Source organism: Abrus precatorius, unplaced genomic scaffold, assembly GCF_003935025.1.
Source record: "Abrus precatorius isolate BTA unplaced genomic scaffold, Abrus_2018 Scaffold2, whole genome shotgun sequence".
Classification (NCBI taxonomy): domain Eukaryota; kingdom Viridiplantae; phylum Streptophyta; class Magnoliopsida; order Fabales; family Fabaceae; genus Abrus; species Abrus precatorius.
Window position 1 is genome coordinate 13803558 of NW_020874362.1, and position 17050 is coordinate 13820607.

Consider the following 17050-nt stretch of genomic DNA (forward strand, 5'->3'; position numbering starts at 1 on the left):
CCTTCTCTAGAACACTCACTTTCGCTGGTAAGAGTGACCACGCCCAGACTCCCTTCTTCTTTTAAGCTCTGCAACGATCACTTTTACTAGTAAAAGTGTTAACGCCTAGTGTGTATTCCTCTTTGATGTCTGGAGTGATCACTTTCACTAACAAAGTGATCATGCCCAACTTGCATTCCATTGTTCTTGTGTAATTATGGGTGCAGTCTCGCTATAGGGAGATTCTACAGAAACCAGAGTGCAACTTCCTCTAAGATTTTCGTTGTAGCGACAATGGGCATTGTTGCAGCAAGAGATGCGTTGCTGCAGCGAGAATGTCTCATTATAGCGAGAGTGTCGCAACCATAGGGGTATTTAAAGGGTCTAGGGTTTGGGAAACACATTCTCACTGTTCTTACTTCATCTCCCATTCAATTCTCTCTATTTCCAAGTCATTCTTATCGATTAAATTGCCTCCAAAGTCGTTTGGGAGCAAGATTGAAGGTTAGAAACGCGTTTGAAACTTTTGGAGGTGAGTTTCTATGGTTAGGGTATTGGTTTCCATCCCTCTTCTCTGTTTTCTGGGTTCTTTTTTATTTCTCATAGAGTTTCCCATGTGTTTTAGACCATAAATTTGCATGGGGAACGTTTTCTATCGGTATATCATGTTGTATCTTCGATCCGAGGTAAGGGGGACTCTACCCTATCTCACTGTGTTTGATTTACCCTTTATTTTGCTAAATATTGCAACGTGGCTGAGATAGAGGGTAGGAAATGTGTGTTGATGGAAATTATTTTGTTTGAATGCAATGTGATGTGTGATGAGATAGTTGAACCCATTGTGGGTGATTGTGTATTGTGACATGTCATTGATTGGTGATTTGTGTCACGACCCCTTTTATAAGGAACTGAGAACATTATTTCTACGTCACATACTTATTTAAGATAGATAAATAATAGAGAATATAAGTATAAAATTCACTTCTCATTCAAAATAAAACAAAGTTTCTTACAACAAATATCTAATAGAAGAACATAATATTACATTTAGTTCATAATATTCAAAATACACAAAATTATACTACATAGCTCCCTCTATATGGAGTCTCAAAATATAAGGAAAAAAAGGACTTTGATGCAAAATTATTCGACTCCAGCTTCTAACATTTCTCCACTGGCTCCTCAGCTTGTAAAGTAGATGCAACACCTGCTACATCTGCTCACATACCACCGTACGATTATCGCAGTACACATGCACAGAATGACATAGACAGAAATGCAAGGGTGAGCTTACAAAAATAAAATAAAATTGTATATATAGAGCAAAACATTACTCACAGCAACTGCCTCATGCATTACTTACCCATCTAATGCACAGCATAAAAACGGTTTCCAACTGGTTTCATAGCCTAAGTAATCCATAAGGAATCGAGCCGGTCCGGGAGCGACCCATTCTGGTATCTAGATCCAGATAGCACAGCATAACAGCTTAACATGAACTTACCGTTACATGTCTACCCACTTAAACATGTAACTTGGCTTTATAATAATGCAAAACATATATCTCAGCATGATGCAGCACCGCTAAAATTGTTTTAACAACTCAACTAAGACAAGTTTATGATAGATCAATCAAAATCTTAGCATTTTAATTAACTAACAACAGTTACAGCTTAAAAATTAGCTTTTATTCAGCAAATCTAACAAAATCATATCAAAACATCTTGAAATAGCATATTAAATCGTTCAAAACGTAGTTCATAGGTTAAAGTAAGCTCCCCTTACCTTAGAACAATGATTCACTCCAGATCTACCAAATATTACTTGTTTTATCGCAAGATTCACCGAAGATTTGGCTTTAGAACATAGTTTCTCCTAAGAACACTATGAACTTCTATAAGAAAGAGAAGAAGAAGAGAAACAAACGGTGAATCTAGCTTCAAACTTAAAGAAACTTACTTCAAATCCCTTAGAACGGACGTAGAATCACAAATTTAGAAAGAGATCTAAGTTTGGGAGGGTTTAATATGAAAGAAAATGGTGGTATATGGCCTTAGAACCTTTGAGAACCTGGGATAGGAGTGAAGAAATGAAAAATTCATGTGAGCCCTCTTTTTATAGAAAATTTTCAAAATTTACTGGTCAGCACCGGAAACAGTATTCACAGCCTTACTATTCACGTCGGAAACACTGTTTAGGACACTATTCACAGAGGAAACACTGTCCACGCGTACTGTACACGTACTGTACGCGTATGTGATGTCAGGGTGACATAACTAATGACGTCATGGTACGTCACTGTTCACCGACACTGTGCATGTCATTGTTCATGTCATTGTTCACTTTTTTTAAAAAAAAAAATTTCAAACTCCATATAAATCTATTCCAATACCAAATAATCCTTCAATTAACATTTAACAAATATGAAATATTATATATTACTCAATAATAGATTACAAGTTTGACAATTCTCCCCCAGAAAAAAAATTTTCGTCCTCGAAAATTTTGTCCCTCAGAGAAAAGATGAGGGTACAACTCTCTCATTCTTTCCTCTAACTTCCATGTGGCATCACCAGTTACTAGGTCCCAAACAACCTCTACTAACCGAATAGATTTGCCTCTAAGTTCCTTAACTCTAGTGTCCTCAATACGAGCAGCTGGGACTGCCACAGACAAATCATCTCGTATCTCCACAACATCAGGCTCGATTACATAAGATGGATTAGGAACATACTTCCTCAGCTACGACACATGAAAAATAGTATGCAGTCCTGACAACTGAGGTGGTATCGCTAATTCATAGGCTACTAGTCCTAAGTTCAACTTTCTCCTTAGTTTCTTGCAACATTTTAGGGCCAACCATCAAATGTATTCCATCTTGGAACCAACAGATAGGAGTTCTACACCTTCTGCCATACAGAGCCTCAAATGGTGCCATATCTATACTTGAACGGTAGCTATTATTATAAGTGAATTCTACCGAAGGAAGCATATCCTCCTAATTACTCCTCTGCTCCACAATACAAGTCCGCAACAAGTCTTCTAAGGTCTGAATAGTACACTCAAATTGACCATCTGTCTACGAATGATATGCAGAAGTCAACCTCAACTGTGTGCCCATAGCTTCTTGGAAACTCTGCCAAAACTGAGAAGTGAATCGAGGATCTCTATCAGAGATAATACTAGAAGGTAGTCCATGTAACCTGACAATCTCTCTGATGTACAATTATGCTAATTTCTCCAAGCTAAAGGTCATGTTGATTGGCAAGAAATGTGCACTTTTGGTCAGCCTATCAACTATTACCCACACGACATCATAATTTTTAACTGTTCTAGGTAGATGGGACACAAAATCCATAGTCACATGGTCCCACTTGGAGGGCTCTAGTGCTCCGCCTTTGCCTTCTGGTAGTATATGGCCTTGAAACCTTTGAGAACTTAGGATACGAGTGAAGAAATGAAAAATTCGTGTGAAGCCCCTTTTTATAGAAAATTTTTGAAATTTATTGTTCACCGTTGGAAACACTATTCAGGACATTATTCACGCCAGAAACACTATGCACGCGTACTGTACGCGTATGTGACGTCAAGGTGAAGTAACTGATGACGTCATGGTACGTCACTGTTCACCGACACTGTTCACTTTTTTAAAAAAATAAAATTCAAACTCCATCTAAATCTATTCCAATACCAAAGAATCGTTCAATTAACATTTAACAGGTATGAAATACTATAGATTACTCAATAATAGATTACAAGCCTGAAAATTTGGTTGTGGTAAAGTCTAATGAGGATTTAATGCTTAAGTGTACTGTAAATGAATGTGGGCCTATGTGCCTGATGAAACGAATTTTAGCTACTCGTCATGCAAAAGATTGTCGTTAATCCTCATCAAATATGCAAAGAAATGAATGTAGTACTAGGGTGTTATCCTAGGTCGTCTCCAAGGAATTTTTGGTTGAGAACATACATCGAACAAGTGTGAACATGTATTTTAAAGCAAGTAAATTGGGGGGAGGTTTGTCAATTTCCGGATTTTAATCAAGAACGAAATGTAAATTAATGAAATTCAATCAATTAAAATGAGTAATTCCTAGTCAATCAATGAGTTCCATCATTATTCTTTCAAATGATTCAATATTCTCCTTTCTTTCCCTTGAATTAAGTTAATCTAACAAGCGAAAATTAACTTTAACATCCCAATTAAAATTAAGCATCTTAATGGGCTCCAATCTCTATCCCTAAGATTAAGCAACCTCAAGGATTAATCAAAACTAAGCAATTTTGAATTAGAATTTCGTTGGGTAATTTAGGGTTCATTAAGCAATGTTCCCTTCATGAAAATTCCATTTCATTCAAAGATTGGGGTCAATAAATTCAAGGAAAGAAAGATTTGTATTGCAATTAATCCCAAGAATTCAAGATTCATGTGTATTGACTAGGAATTACAAGGAAGTTTAGCCCTCCATGTGGATGGGCTTCACAAATGAAAGAAAGAAATGCAAGAACACAAGTAACATTAATGTAAATTCAACCAAAATCAAAAGGAAAATTGGAAATTAAAACCTATAGAGGACCCTTGGCTGTCACCCAAGATTCCAATGTTCTGGAAAAATGTCTCAATTTGGCAAAGGAAAATTGTGTAAAGTGTCAAAAGTCCCGTACCCTAATTCCTAAAATCTATTTATAGTGGATGACATGTCACCAAAGTGTCCACTTTTGCCTTTGAAAGTGTCCACTTTGGGCCTTGAAAGTGTCCACGCGCAGAATGGAAGGAATGCCGCTTCTCTGGAGTTGCTACTATTTGTGCTGAAAGTAGCTACTTTGGTGCGCGTAGCTACTATGAGAGCCCATAGTAACCACGCGCAGGAAGCCTTCAAAATCAGCGTCCTGGAGCTTCTGAAGTTGCCACTTTTGGTCTTGAAAGTAGCTACTTTGGATGCGCGTAGCCACTTTGAGAGCCCATAGTGACCACGCGCATCATGCTTCAAAATTGGCGTCCCTGGAGCTTCTGGAGTTGCCACTTTTGCTCCTCAAAGTGGCTACTTTGGGACCTTTAATGCCCATGCTTGCTGTAGTTGCTACTTTTGCTCCTCAAAGTGGCTACTTTGTGGGCAACTTTCATCCAAGGACCAAGATTTCTCAAATTTAACTTGGGCATTATGCAAAATCATCAAGATAATTAAAATTGCAATCTATATCTATGTAATTAAATGCAAATTAACCAAAAATTAATAAACCTATGATATTTATTCAAAATGTGATTTCTATATTATTTTCACTACTAAGTCCATTTTTTCTATCAAGAAGCATAAAAAAGGCAAGTAAAAATATAATAAAAAGTGGATTCATCAGTGCCTATTTTGTAAATGAATGTGGGCCTGTGTGCCGTGTACGAACATGAATATTGTGTGCAATTGAAATGTGTTTGATTGAGGCATGTTAAATGCGGTTGTGAATATGCTATGAATGGTTTAGCGATACACTGTAGGCGTGGAAGATGGGGACGGTAGAAATACCTTGGGGAAGAGAGAGTAGTGGTGACACCAACAGTGAGTGTGGGTGCACCACAGGCCACACACTCTCTTCCTCACTAGACCTTTGACCAACACCTTTGTCGAGCGACTCATGACCGTACACGTGGTATCCGTGATGCGAGGGTAACCAGCGACTATCCATGGTGTGAAACTATGATCACAGTGCCACGGTGAGTGTGGCTTTATGCAGTGAGCGCACGTATGTGTAAAATGTATTGGTGTCGTGAGTGCATCGGCTATGAATTGAAATGAAATGCTTGAAAGTGTTGCCTGTGATTGCTTATACTTGAGTAGAATATGTTAGAATACATGTGGGTGTACAAGGTGAGTCCTTATGTTATGTCTATGTTGGATAGTGTAGAGTACTCACCCTTACATTTATGTTTCAGGTGACCAAGACGATCAGCACCGGGTTTAATGAAGAGGTGGATGAAACTACTATAGGACTTAGGAATTTATTTTAAAAAATTAATGTATTAATTGAGTCCTGTAGCAATTATTGATTCAAATTGTGACTCACCCTCATTTTGAAATACTTTGTTGAACTATGCTTCAGAAACCATTTGAATAATAATTTTTATTAGAAATCCATTTATTTTAGAAATTAAATTTAAGGTGTTACATAATTGGTGACTATTCACCTATTTGTGTAAGACCTCATAAAATGTTAGAGGCAACTAGTAATTGTGATCATAGTGCACGTGAAGGTGCTAATTGAGAGAGAGAGAAATAGTGATCATGTGATGAAAATATATGTATGGTGACATTTTGATGTGTTATTATTATATTTGATACTTTGCAAAAATGCAATATTTGAAAAGTTTATATGTTTTTAGTGATGAGGAAAGAACTCATCCTTACAAATATTTTCAGGGAACAAGGATAGCAAACATATAGATGCCTGTCAAAGTGTTTTGTAGATATTAGAGTTAATTATGTATTTAGAGAGTGACAGTGATTTTGTTACTATAAGTTTATTGTAAATAATGAACTTGGTGATATATTTACCTTAGAGATGGATATAGGGTATAGTATCCCTTTTGATTACCCAACTAGTGGTAGGATTCATCATTCACTTAGCTTGCACATATATCGAGAAACAATCTAAATGCTAAATGTGGTGAACTACGTGTATACTTTCCATAACTATGACTAGATAGGTAGACTGCGTACCTTTACCTGAGAGCTTGATGAATCCACATTTTATTAGTTTTTTACTTGTCATTTTAATGTTTCTTAATAGAAAAAGTAAACTTAGGAATTGTAAATAACATAAAAACATCATTTTGGTCAATTTATCATAGGTTTCTTAATTTTTGGTTAAATTACATTGATTTACATAGATATAGTTTGCAATTTTGATCATTTGAATAATTGTGCAGGAGTTTCTAGACTTATTCCATGGATTTTTAGCATTTGAGAAAGTTTGAGATGAAAGTGATCACTTTGGAGTCCATAGTGAACACTACAGCAAGTTAGATCCAGAAGGGCAGACCAAAGTGATCACTATGAACCCATAGTGACAACTCCAAAGAGGCCAAAAAGTACAAGACTTGCGCGTAGCTACTATGGAACCATAGTAGACACTCTGGAGCAGCCAAAGTTATCACTCTGATGCCAGAGTGACAACTCCAGAGAGGTCAAAAACACAGGACCTGCGTGTAAACACTATGGAGTGAGAGTAACCACTCTGGAGCGTTGCGCGTTATCTGTCAGGCTAGAGATTTATTATTGAGTAATCTATAATATTTTATACTTGTTCAATGTTAATTGAAGGATTATTTGGTATTGGAATAGATTTAGATGGAGTTTGAAATTATTTAAAAAAAAAAAAAAAAAGTGAACAGTGTCGGATGAACAGTAAAACCGCCTATGAACAGTGCAAACCGCGTACAAACCGTGTATGAACAGTGCAAACCGTGTATGTACAGTGACTGTTGACGTCATCAGTGACATCATCATGATGTCATGGATGACGTCACATACGTGTACAGTACGCGTGCACAGTATTTTCCGGCATGAATAGTCCCCTCAACAGTAAGGCGGTGAACAGTGTTTCCAGCGATGAACAGTAAATTCCGGCAGTGAACAGTAATTTTCGAAAATTTTCTATAAAAAGGGGGCTTCACACGAAATTTTCATTTCTTCACCCCTATCCAAGGTTCTCAAAGGTTCTAAGGCCAAAAACCACCATTTCTCTCATACTAAACCTTCCTAAACTTAAATTTTTCGCCAGATCTGAGATTCTACGTCTATTCTGAAGGATTTGAAGTAAGTTTCTTTAAGTTTGAAGTTAGATTTACCGTTCGTTGCTCTTCTCCTTCTCTTTCTCATAGAAGTTCATGGTGTTCTTAGGAGAAACTTCGTTCTAAAGCCGAATCTTCGGTGAATCTTGCATTAAAACACGTAATATTCGGTAGATCTAGTGTGAATCATCTTTCTGAGGTAAGGGGAGTTTACTTTAACCTATGAACTACATTTTGAACGGTTTAATATGCTATTTCAAGATGTTTTGATATGATTTTGTTAGATCTTTCGAATAAAAGCTATTTTCTAAGCTGTAACTGCTGTTAATTGATTTAAAATGCTGAGATTTTGGCTGATCTATTATAAACTTGCTTTAGTTGAGCTGTTAAAATAACTTTGGCAGTGTGCATCATGCTGAGATATATATTTTGCATCATTATAGAGCCGAGTTACATGTTTAGGTGGGTAGACATGTAACGGTAAGTTCATGCTGAGCTGCTGTGCTGTGCTGTCTGGATCCAGATACCGGAATGGGTCACTCCCGGACCGGCTCGGTTCCTTCTGGATTACTTAGGCTGTGAAACCAGTTGGAAACCATTTTCATGTTGTGCATTAGATGGGCTGGAAATGCGTGGGATTATTGCTGTGAGAAATATTTTGCTCTATATATATGATTTTATTTTAAGTTTGGTAAGCTCACCCTTGCATTTCTTTCTATGTCGTTGTGTGCGTGTGTACTGCGATGATCGTACGGTGGTACGTGAGCAGATGTAGCAGGTGTTGCATCTACTTCACAGGCTGAGGGCCAGTGAAGAAATGATTGAAGCTGGGGTCGAGTAATATTGCATCAAAGTCCTTTTTCCCTATATTTTGAGACCTCATGTAGAGGGAGCTACGTAGTATAATTTTGGGTATTCTGAATATTATGAACTAAATGTAATATTATGTTGTTCTGTTGGATATTTGTTGTAAGAAACTTTGTTTTATTTTAATTGAGAAGAGAATTTCATACTTATATTCTCTATTATTTATTTTTCTTAAATAAGTATGTGATGTACAAACAATGTTCTCGGTTCCTTACAAAAAGGGGTTGTGACATTATCACTATGAAGCCAAAGTGACAACTCCAGAGAGACCCAACTATGAAACCATAGTAGTTACTTTGGGCAAAAATTTTGCACTATAAATAGGATTTGAGAAATTAGGGTACGGAGCTTTTTTACATAACTTTATATTCTTTTGCCACTTTGGGAGCATTTTGCAGAGCTTAGGATCCTTGGGTGACAGCCAAGGCCAATCTTAGGGTTTGATTTACAATTTCTCTTCATTTTCCTTTAATTCTTGCATTGATGATATTGAATTTCTTTTTCTTTCATCTTGAATTTGTAAGACCCATCCTTATGGAGGGCTAAGCTTTCTTGTAATCCTTAGTGAGTTCATGGATTCTTGAATTCCTAGGTATGAATGTCAATATAATTACCTTTCCTTCATGAATTTACATTTCCCAACTCTTTGAATTGAATTAATGGTTGAATGAGGGAGACATTGCTTAATTAACCCTAATTCGTTTTAATGAAATTCGTAACTTAGTTTGCTTAATCCTAAGTTAATTTCTAAGGTTACGTAATCTTGGGGATGAGAGATTGGAGCCCATGTAAATTGCTTCATTTGTATGGGATGTTAAGGTTAATTCTTGCTTTTCAAGTTATCCTAATTCAGAGGAAGAGGAAAAGTATTGAATCTTAAGAGGGATAGGGATAGAATTACATGAACAAGCTAAGGATTGCACATTTCATTGATTGAATTCATTAATTTCATCACTTGCCTTTACATTAAAATTGGAATTACACAAAACCCCCTTGTTTTAATTGCTTTTATAGTAAATGTTTACAACATGTTCAATGTATGTTACAAACCAAAGTCTGGAGACAACCTAGGCTTGCATCCTAGACTACATAATTTTTTTGCATATTTGATGAAGGTTGACGACAAATCTTTTTGCAAAACGAAAATCTATCGTTCATCAGAGCTAAAGACTTGTACCAAGGTTGTGGCTGATTTTGGAGACCTCGAAGAAAATGAGGACTTGATTGCAGAGGAGCTAGCGGAGATAGAGGTCTGGTTCAAGGATAATGATTAGGGCTAGATCCTCAGTGTTTTGGCTATGGATAAAGACTGCTCTTAGGACTTAGTTTATTTTGACCTTGTAATTATGTATTCTAAACCCTAATATATTTTGTTAACAATCTATAAACATTAAACTTTTGCACATAAATTAAATTCAGTGCTTGTATACTTTCCATTATTTCAATATAAGTATGATCATTAAGGTATAGTCTATCTTTCATTATTTTAACACCTTGAAACACACACACAATAAATTATTTTTTAAATGCATGTATAACTTATAGCATAATATTAACAATTACAATATTAATTATTTCAATTGAAAGCAGTTTGTCAAAGTTAAAATCAATAAAATTTTACCTAATATCAATAATGTCTCAACAAAGATTAAATAAATTGACCTTGTTATCTATTGAAAAGAAAATGTTAAATAAAATTAATTATGACAATTTTATAGATAATATTTATATATTTTAAATAAAATTATAATAATTTTAATAAATTATTTTATTAATAAAAATAAAGGACATCATTTTTAAGTTTGCTTTAAGTCCCAAAAATCCTTCAGTTGCCCTTACTGTTATTGTAACTGATGTAGTTAGAATTAAGATCATTTTTTTCCTATTTTGGCAATGGCATATCTGGGTATTCAAAATGACCCTCCTCTAGGTATACCAGAGCCTTAAGAGTTGTGTTGCCTGTGGAGTGGCTTAGTTTGAATTGTCCAAATAAACATATGTGAGAATAAAATCTGTTTTGGTATGATTAGTTCCATTCCACTGTATCTTTACAAAGTATCTAAAATTTGCAACAGATCCTGAATGTCTAGTCACTTCGAAAGGAAACATTCTAACTTCACGTCCTTCCTCCGAATATGTACTTCTCTTTTATTACAAATACAAAATGTACTCCATATCGGATTTTAAATTGTAGTAAGCTATGTCTTTGCATTTGAAATTGTGTTTAAATTTTTATCCCAGGAAATCCTCTTCAAAATATATTTCACATTATATTTCATTTACATTGAAAAATATTACTTTACAAGTCAGAGACTAGGAATATAATCTGCATTGCTCATTTCTTGTCAGAAATTATGCAGAGATTGTCTTGTCTTTGGGTAGACTAAACCTGAAATTCGAATAGAATTGACTCTGCACCTACTGAGTAATGTGGAATATAAGCAGTAGCAGTTCTCCAGAACTCCATTGGTCCTCAATGAAGTCCTTCAATCATGCAATATAATCACTATAAACTAAGAGTCCCTAACTACCAGTAATCTCCACAGATACATAATCCACTTTTAAAATGGTGAAAGCGCTTGTTGTCCCTCACAAGAATATCCCTTTCAACAACCTTCGATACTAATTTCATCGCATTGTGACAGTCTACACATATGCGAAGATTTTTGCAAACCCTTAATGTTGTACCTTTAGTCGTATTTAATAAACCAAAAGAAATTGCAATCTTCTCGCTATGATTCCTCAGTGTCTTAATCTTATCCTCTTCTTCCAAATCATGAAGCACGCAACTTGTGTCTGGTTTATATCCAATTTTACTTATTTTTTTCTCCAACTTAATCCAAGTCTGCTGAATTTTTTTGAATTCCAAAAGTGACCTGTCACCGACTAGAAATCTATAAACCTTTCCTCCTATTTCAATCCAACTGCACCCTGCATCTTTATGAAGGCCAATCTCCTTCATCCTCTGTCGTACCTTTCTCACCTCATCCCATTTTCCTAATCCAGCATATAAATTTGATAGCAATACATAATTCTCAGCTTTATGAGGTTCCAACTCTAATAACTTTTTGGAAACTTCCTCTCCAATATCCAAATCCCTATAATTCCTACAGGAACTGAGCAATGAACTCCATATCCCTGAATCTGGTTCATCCGGCATCTCATTTACAAGCTTCAAAGCTTCATTCAGTTGTCCAGCACGACCAAGCATATCCACCACACATGCATAATGCTCTAATCTTGGCTTTACACCATACAAACTCTGCATCTGATCAAGATAATTTAACCCTTCTGTTACTAAGCCAGCATGGTTACAGGCCATGAGCACTCCTATAAATGTAAAAGAATCCGGTTTGCAGCCTTTGTTTTGCATTAGTTCGAACAGCTCAATAGCCTTCTGTCCATAACCATGAATCCCGTATCCTGCAATTATAACATTCCATACTGCTTCATCTTGCTCACTTACCCTGTCAAAAATGTTTTGAGATTGTTCCATGCATCCGCATTTAGCATACATGTCTATTAATGCACAAGTAACAAAGGTGTCTGCAGTGAGATGACCTCTAAGTGCAAAGGCGTGAACTTCTTTCCCCAGCCGCAATGCTGACACCTGTGAACAAGCCCCGAGAATACCCATTATGGCAATATCTTGAGGCTGAACTCCACAGGAAAGCATTTGACGAAAAGTTTCAAGGGTTTCACGAGGAAGTTCATTCTGTGAAAAGCCAGTAATCATTGTATTCCAACACACCAAACTTTTGTTTTCCATCTTATCAAAAATTAATTTCGCGGGTAATATTTTGTCACACTGAATATAAAATGACAATAATGATATCCCCATAAATTCATCCAATTCTAAGCCATTACGCAACATAAAACCATGAATCTCTTTGCCACAGCATATGAATTTCAGGCGCGCACAAGCCAAAAGAAGGCTACCAATTGTAAACCAATCAGGAGCCAAGCCAGAATCTGTCATCACAAGGAACAAGTCCAAGGCCCTTCTGGGAAAACCATTTTGCACATGGGCACTGATGAGTGCGTTCCAAGAGCTCACTGTTTTGGCCTCCATACCAAGGAAAACACGCTCAGCACAATCCAGTGAACCACACTTCGCATACGCAGCAACAAAAGCATTGGCCAGCAACACATCATTCTGAAATCCATGCCTAAGAGAATAACTGTGAAGTTCCTTCATTCTCAGAAGGTGAAGCTCTTCAAAACAAGTTGGAAGAACATTTAACAGTGTAACCTCATTCACCTTCACCTTCTGTTCCCTCTGCATCTCTCGCAGCAGCTCAAACACGCCACGACAATCTCCTTCCTTAGCGTATCCCCCAATCACAGTATTCCAAGAAACAACATTCTTCTCACTATTCCCATCAAACAAAACCCGCGCCTCAGGTAAATAACCGCATTTCAAATACATATCCACGATGGAATTCTTTACCATCATTTCCTCACTAAGGCCCAATTTCAAAGCTAAACAATGAAGAGCCATTCCCAATTTCACTTCCCCTTGTGCAGCACACACAGGAATCACTGTCACAATTGTAGCAGCATCAGGTACTAAACCTTCTCCTTCATTCAACATCCCCATAAAAAGACCATAACACCCTCCAAAAACCGCGTTCTCCGAATACACATACATCAACGAGTTCCACGAGACCAAGTTTCTCTGCGGCATAGTTTCGAACACCTTAACAGCACTCTCCACAAACCCGCATTTCCCATACATGGCAATCAACGCGTTTCCCACAAACGAGTCCGAGAAAACACGAAGCTTCAAGGCGAGCGCGTGAATCGTTTCCCCGAGTTCCACGTCGAGGAGCCCCGAACACGCCTTGATCACGCAGGGCAACGTGAAATTATCCGGCAAGAGCTCCGTCGTGGAAAGCAGTTGAAGGAACAGCGAAATCGCGTCGCGGAAAAGCTCGTTTCTGGCGTAGCCGCTGAGAAGCGCGTTGTAAAGAAACAGGTTCTTTTGCTTGACGGCGTCGAAGACAGAGCGAGACTCGGAGGGGAAGCCACACATGGAGTACATGGAGATAATGCGGGTGTTGAGAACGACGTCGTTATGGAACCAAAGGGACGCAGAGACCATAGCGTGAAGTTTTCGCCCAACCTCGATGTCTTTGTGGAGCCCACATGCTTGTAGTAAGACCCCGATAGCGTCTTTTGTATTGTCTGGAGAGGAAACGACGCCGTTTTGGAACTGAGAGTTAACCAAGTTGAGGGCGTCATTTAGGTTCCCAGAGTCGCAGAGATTGTGTAGGCGTTGGAGATGAGGCTCGCGAGCCTCGCGTGTTTTGGCGTATGAAGGATGTTTCCTTTCGTGTGTTGTTGGGAGAGAAATGGATGATTTTGGAATGATCAATGAAGGGAAGGGGTTGCTGTTGTAAGTCGAAGTGCTTAGCTGATGAATGGCGAGTTTGTGATGCTGATGACATGAGAGAGGTGGTCGCGTCCCTGAAGCCATTACCTGAATTGAGTTTGGATGACTAGTTAGTTATGTTGACCGTACGAGTAGGGATAGAACGATGACATATGGCCTGTACTGCTTTAAACTTTGTCTGACCTGGTTTCTTTCGTAAATAAATAAGGTTTATTTTTTTTTTAAAATTGGTTAACATGTATGTATTTGTGTATATATATATACATATCATAATAATAATTTTATTCAATAATAAATTATTATATTTGTTATATTTAAACAAGCTGAAAATGTTTAAATCTTTAAACAGAAAGAAGACACGATCAAAACTAAACGAACTAAAATTTAAAAAATATAATAATATTATTATATTAATATATATTTTTATATTCTTAATTCTATTATTATTAATATTTAATTATTATATTAATATATTATGTTATAATTTTTTATTTATAATAAATAAAAATTATATTCTATTTAAAATTAAAAATATTTATACACGATTGCATGTGTTTAAATAATAAAATTATTTAATAATTATTATTTTTATTTATAATAAATAAAAATTACTTAAATATGAAACATTTTATTTGAAACTAAAAATTAATTAAAAATGATAAAAAATAAAATAAAAAATTTAATAATATATATATATATATAACCTACCACTTTTTCATTTTTTGGTATAAATTTTTTGGATATAGTACCCAAAAAAAATTTTAAGATACCACAACATACACCTAAATATAAATACGTAGAATTTTAAATAATTATTTTTAATAAATTTGACATAGATATAGATAGATTTTTTAAAAAAAAATATACAATTATTAATATACATTTGAAATTTAATAATTTACAAATATTTACATAAATAAAAAATTAAATTATTCATTAATTTATCAATTTATATATAATATATAAGTATATGTTTTAATTTATTGTATCAATAATATTTTTCTGTATGATATTAATGTTATAGTATAGTTAATTTTATGCATATTTGTTAATTTAAAATAACAAATTAATGAAGTAAATAAAATTAAATATTTTGTAATTATTTTATTTTTTTTAATTTAATTGTTATTATTATTATCATTTTATATATATATATATATATATATATATATATATATAATTTTTTATCACATATAAAAGATTAGAAATAAAATTTATTTTAATTTAAATATAAATTTTATTAAATTAAGATGAGCCAAAAGTTAAATTTGTAAATATTCATTAATTCTTATTATGCTCATATGTTATTGTTCTGTATTCATGAATTTTATAATATAAAATATTTATTTATAATTTCTATAATGACAATATTTATTTATTTATTTTAAACGTAATATTTTTTTTAGCTAATTCAATAAATTTTGTGAGTGTTATTTTTTTTATCGATTTTATGTGTTCATTGTAACTTTATTTATTGAATATAAGATATTTTTAAACAAATAAAATATGATCTTAAAAAAAATCTTTAATACTTTAATAATTTTATAAAAATAAATTAAGAAAAATAATAATATAAAAATTTTATAATACGACTCAAATAATATTTTAAAAATTATTTATAAACATTGTTACAATTATTAATAATTATCAATAATATAGATAAAAATTAGAAAAATATCTAAACTAATTTGATAATAAAATAATTATATTTTCATTAATATTAAGAGATTTTTTTGTAGTAAGATTTGTTAACAAGTTTGAAGCCACATTAGGCCACTTAAATAAATAAGACCTTAAACATGTAACAAACTAGGCTTAGGCCTAATAATTATACTATGACTCTATTTACAGTGAAGCTTGGTCTTACCTGACCTGACCTGACCTATTTTTATTCTTATGTACAAAGATAAGAATTTATTATATTTTCATAATATTTATCATAATTTGTAACAAATATAACAATCTAGTTTTTATTCAGTATTATAGGTGAAAGGAAAGGTTATAGAACATATTACAATTAGTTTTTGTTTATAAACCTCTAAGATAAAACTAAAATTGAGAGAGAAGAGAGAGAAAATTTCAGTGTTCTAAATCAAAAAATTAAAAATTGAAAAATAACTGTATATATTAAAATTAGCTTTCAGTGTAATATCTTTAATTTTCTTAATTAGTGATTATAATGTTAAGAATTTTTAAGAATTTGGAAACGAAAATTTTAAAGCTTAAAAAAATAAAGAAGAATTAAATTTTAATAATATTAAATATTTATAATGATTTTTATTATTAAATAATATTAATGAAAATATAATTATTTATTATCAAATTACTTTATATATTTCTATATTTTTATTTATATTATTGATAATTATTAAATAATTGTAACAATTTTTTACATAATTTCATAAATATTTTTTAAAATATTATTTGAGTATTAACTATAAATTTTTTATATTATAAAATTTTTATATTATTAAATATATTAAATATTTTTTTTGTAAGATTATATTTTTTTTTTTTGTGTAGAGAAATCTTATTTTCAGTAAATAAACACATAAAATTAAAAATAAAAAGAAACATTGATGAAATTTGTTAAGTCAGTTAAATCAAAGTTAATATTTAAAAAAATAATAATATATGAACATAAAATACTTTGTATTACAAAAATTATGAATATATAAAAAAATAACTTGTTAATATAATACAAGTTAATGAATATTTTTGAATTTAATTTTTGGCTCATTTTAATTAATAGAATTTATTTTTAAATTAAAATAACATGTTTTTAAATTTTTATCTTAACAAAAAAAATTGTGATAAAATTTAATATAAAATTTGAAATTTAACATAATAATAATAATAATAATAATAATACTAATAACGATAATAATAATAATTATAAAATATTTAATTTTATTTACTTCATTAATTTATTATTTTAAACTAACAAATATATATAAAATTAACTATACAATAATATTAATGTAACAAAAAAAAATTGTCCATATGATAAATTAAAACACATACAC

At 33.3% G+C, this 17050-nt stretch overlaps 1 protein-coding gene across 1 annotated transcript; it reads right to left on the reverse strand.

Moving 5' to 3' along the window:
* Positions 1-10519: 10519 nt before the first annotated feature.
* Positions 10520-14157, reverse strand: LOC113857353 (pentatricopeptide repeat-containing protein At1g18485). Its single transcript, XM_027489121.1, has one exon. It carries the CDS (start codon positions 14106-14108, stop codon positions 11157-11159), a length of 2952 nt encoding a protein of 983 aa, XP_027344922.1. The 5' UTR covers positions 14109-14157; the 3' UTR covers positions 10520-11156.
* Between the last annotated feature and the right edge of the window lie 2893 nt (positions 14158-17050).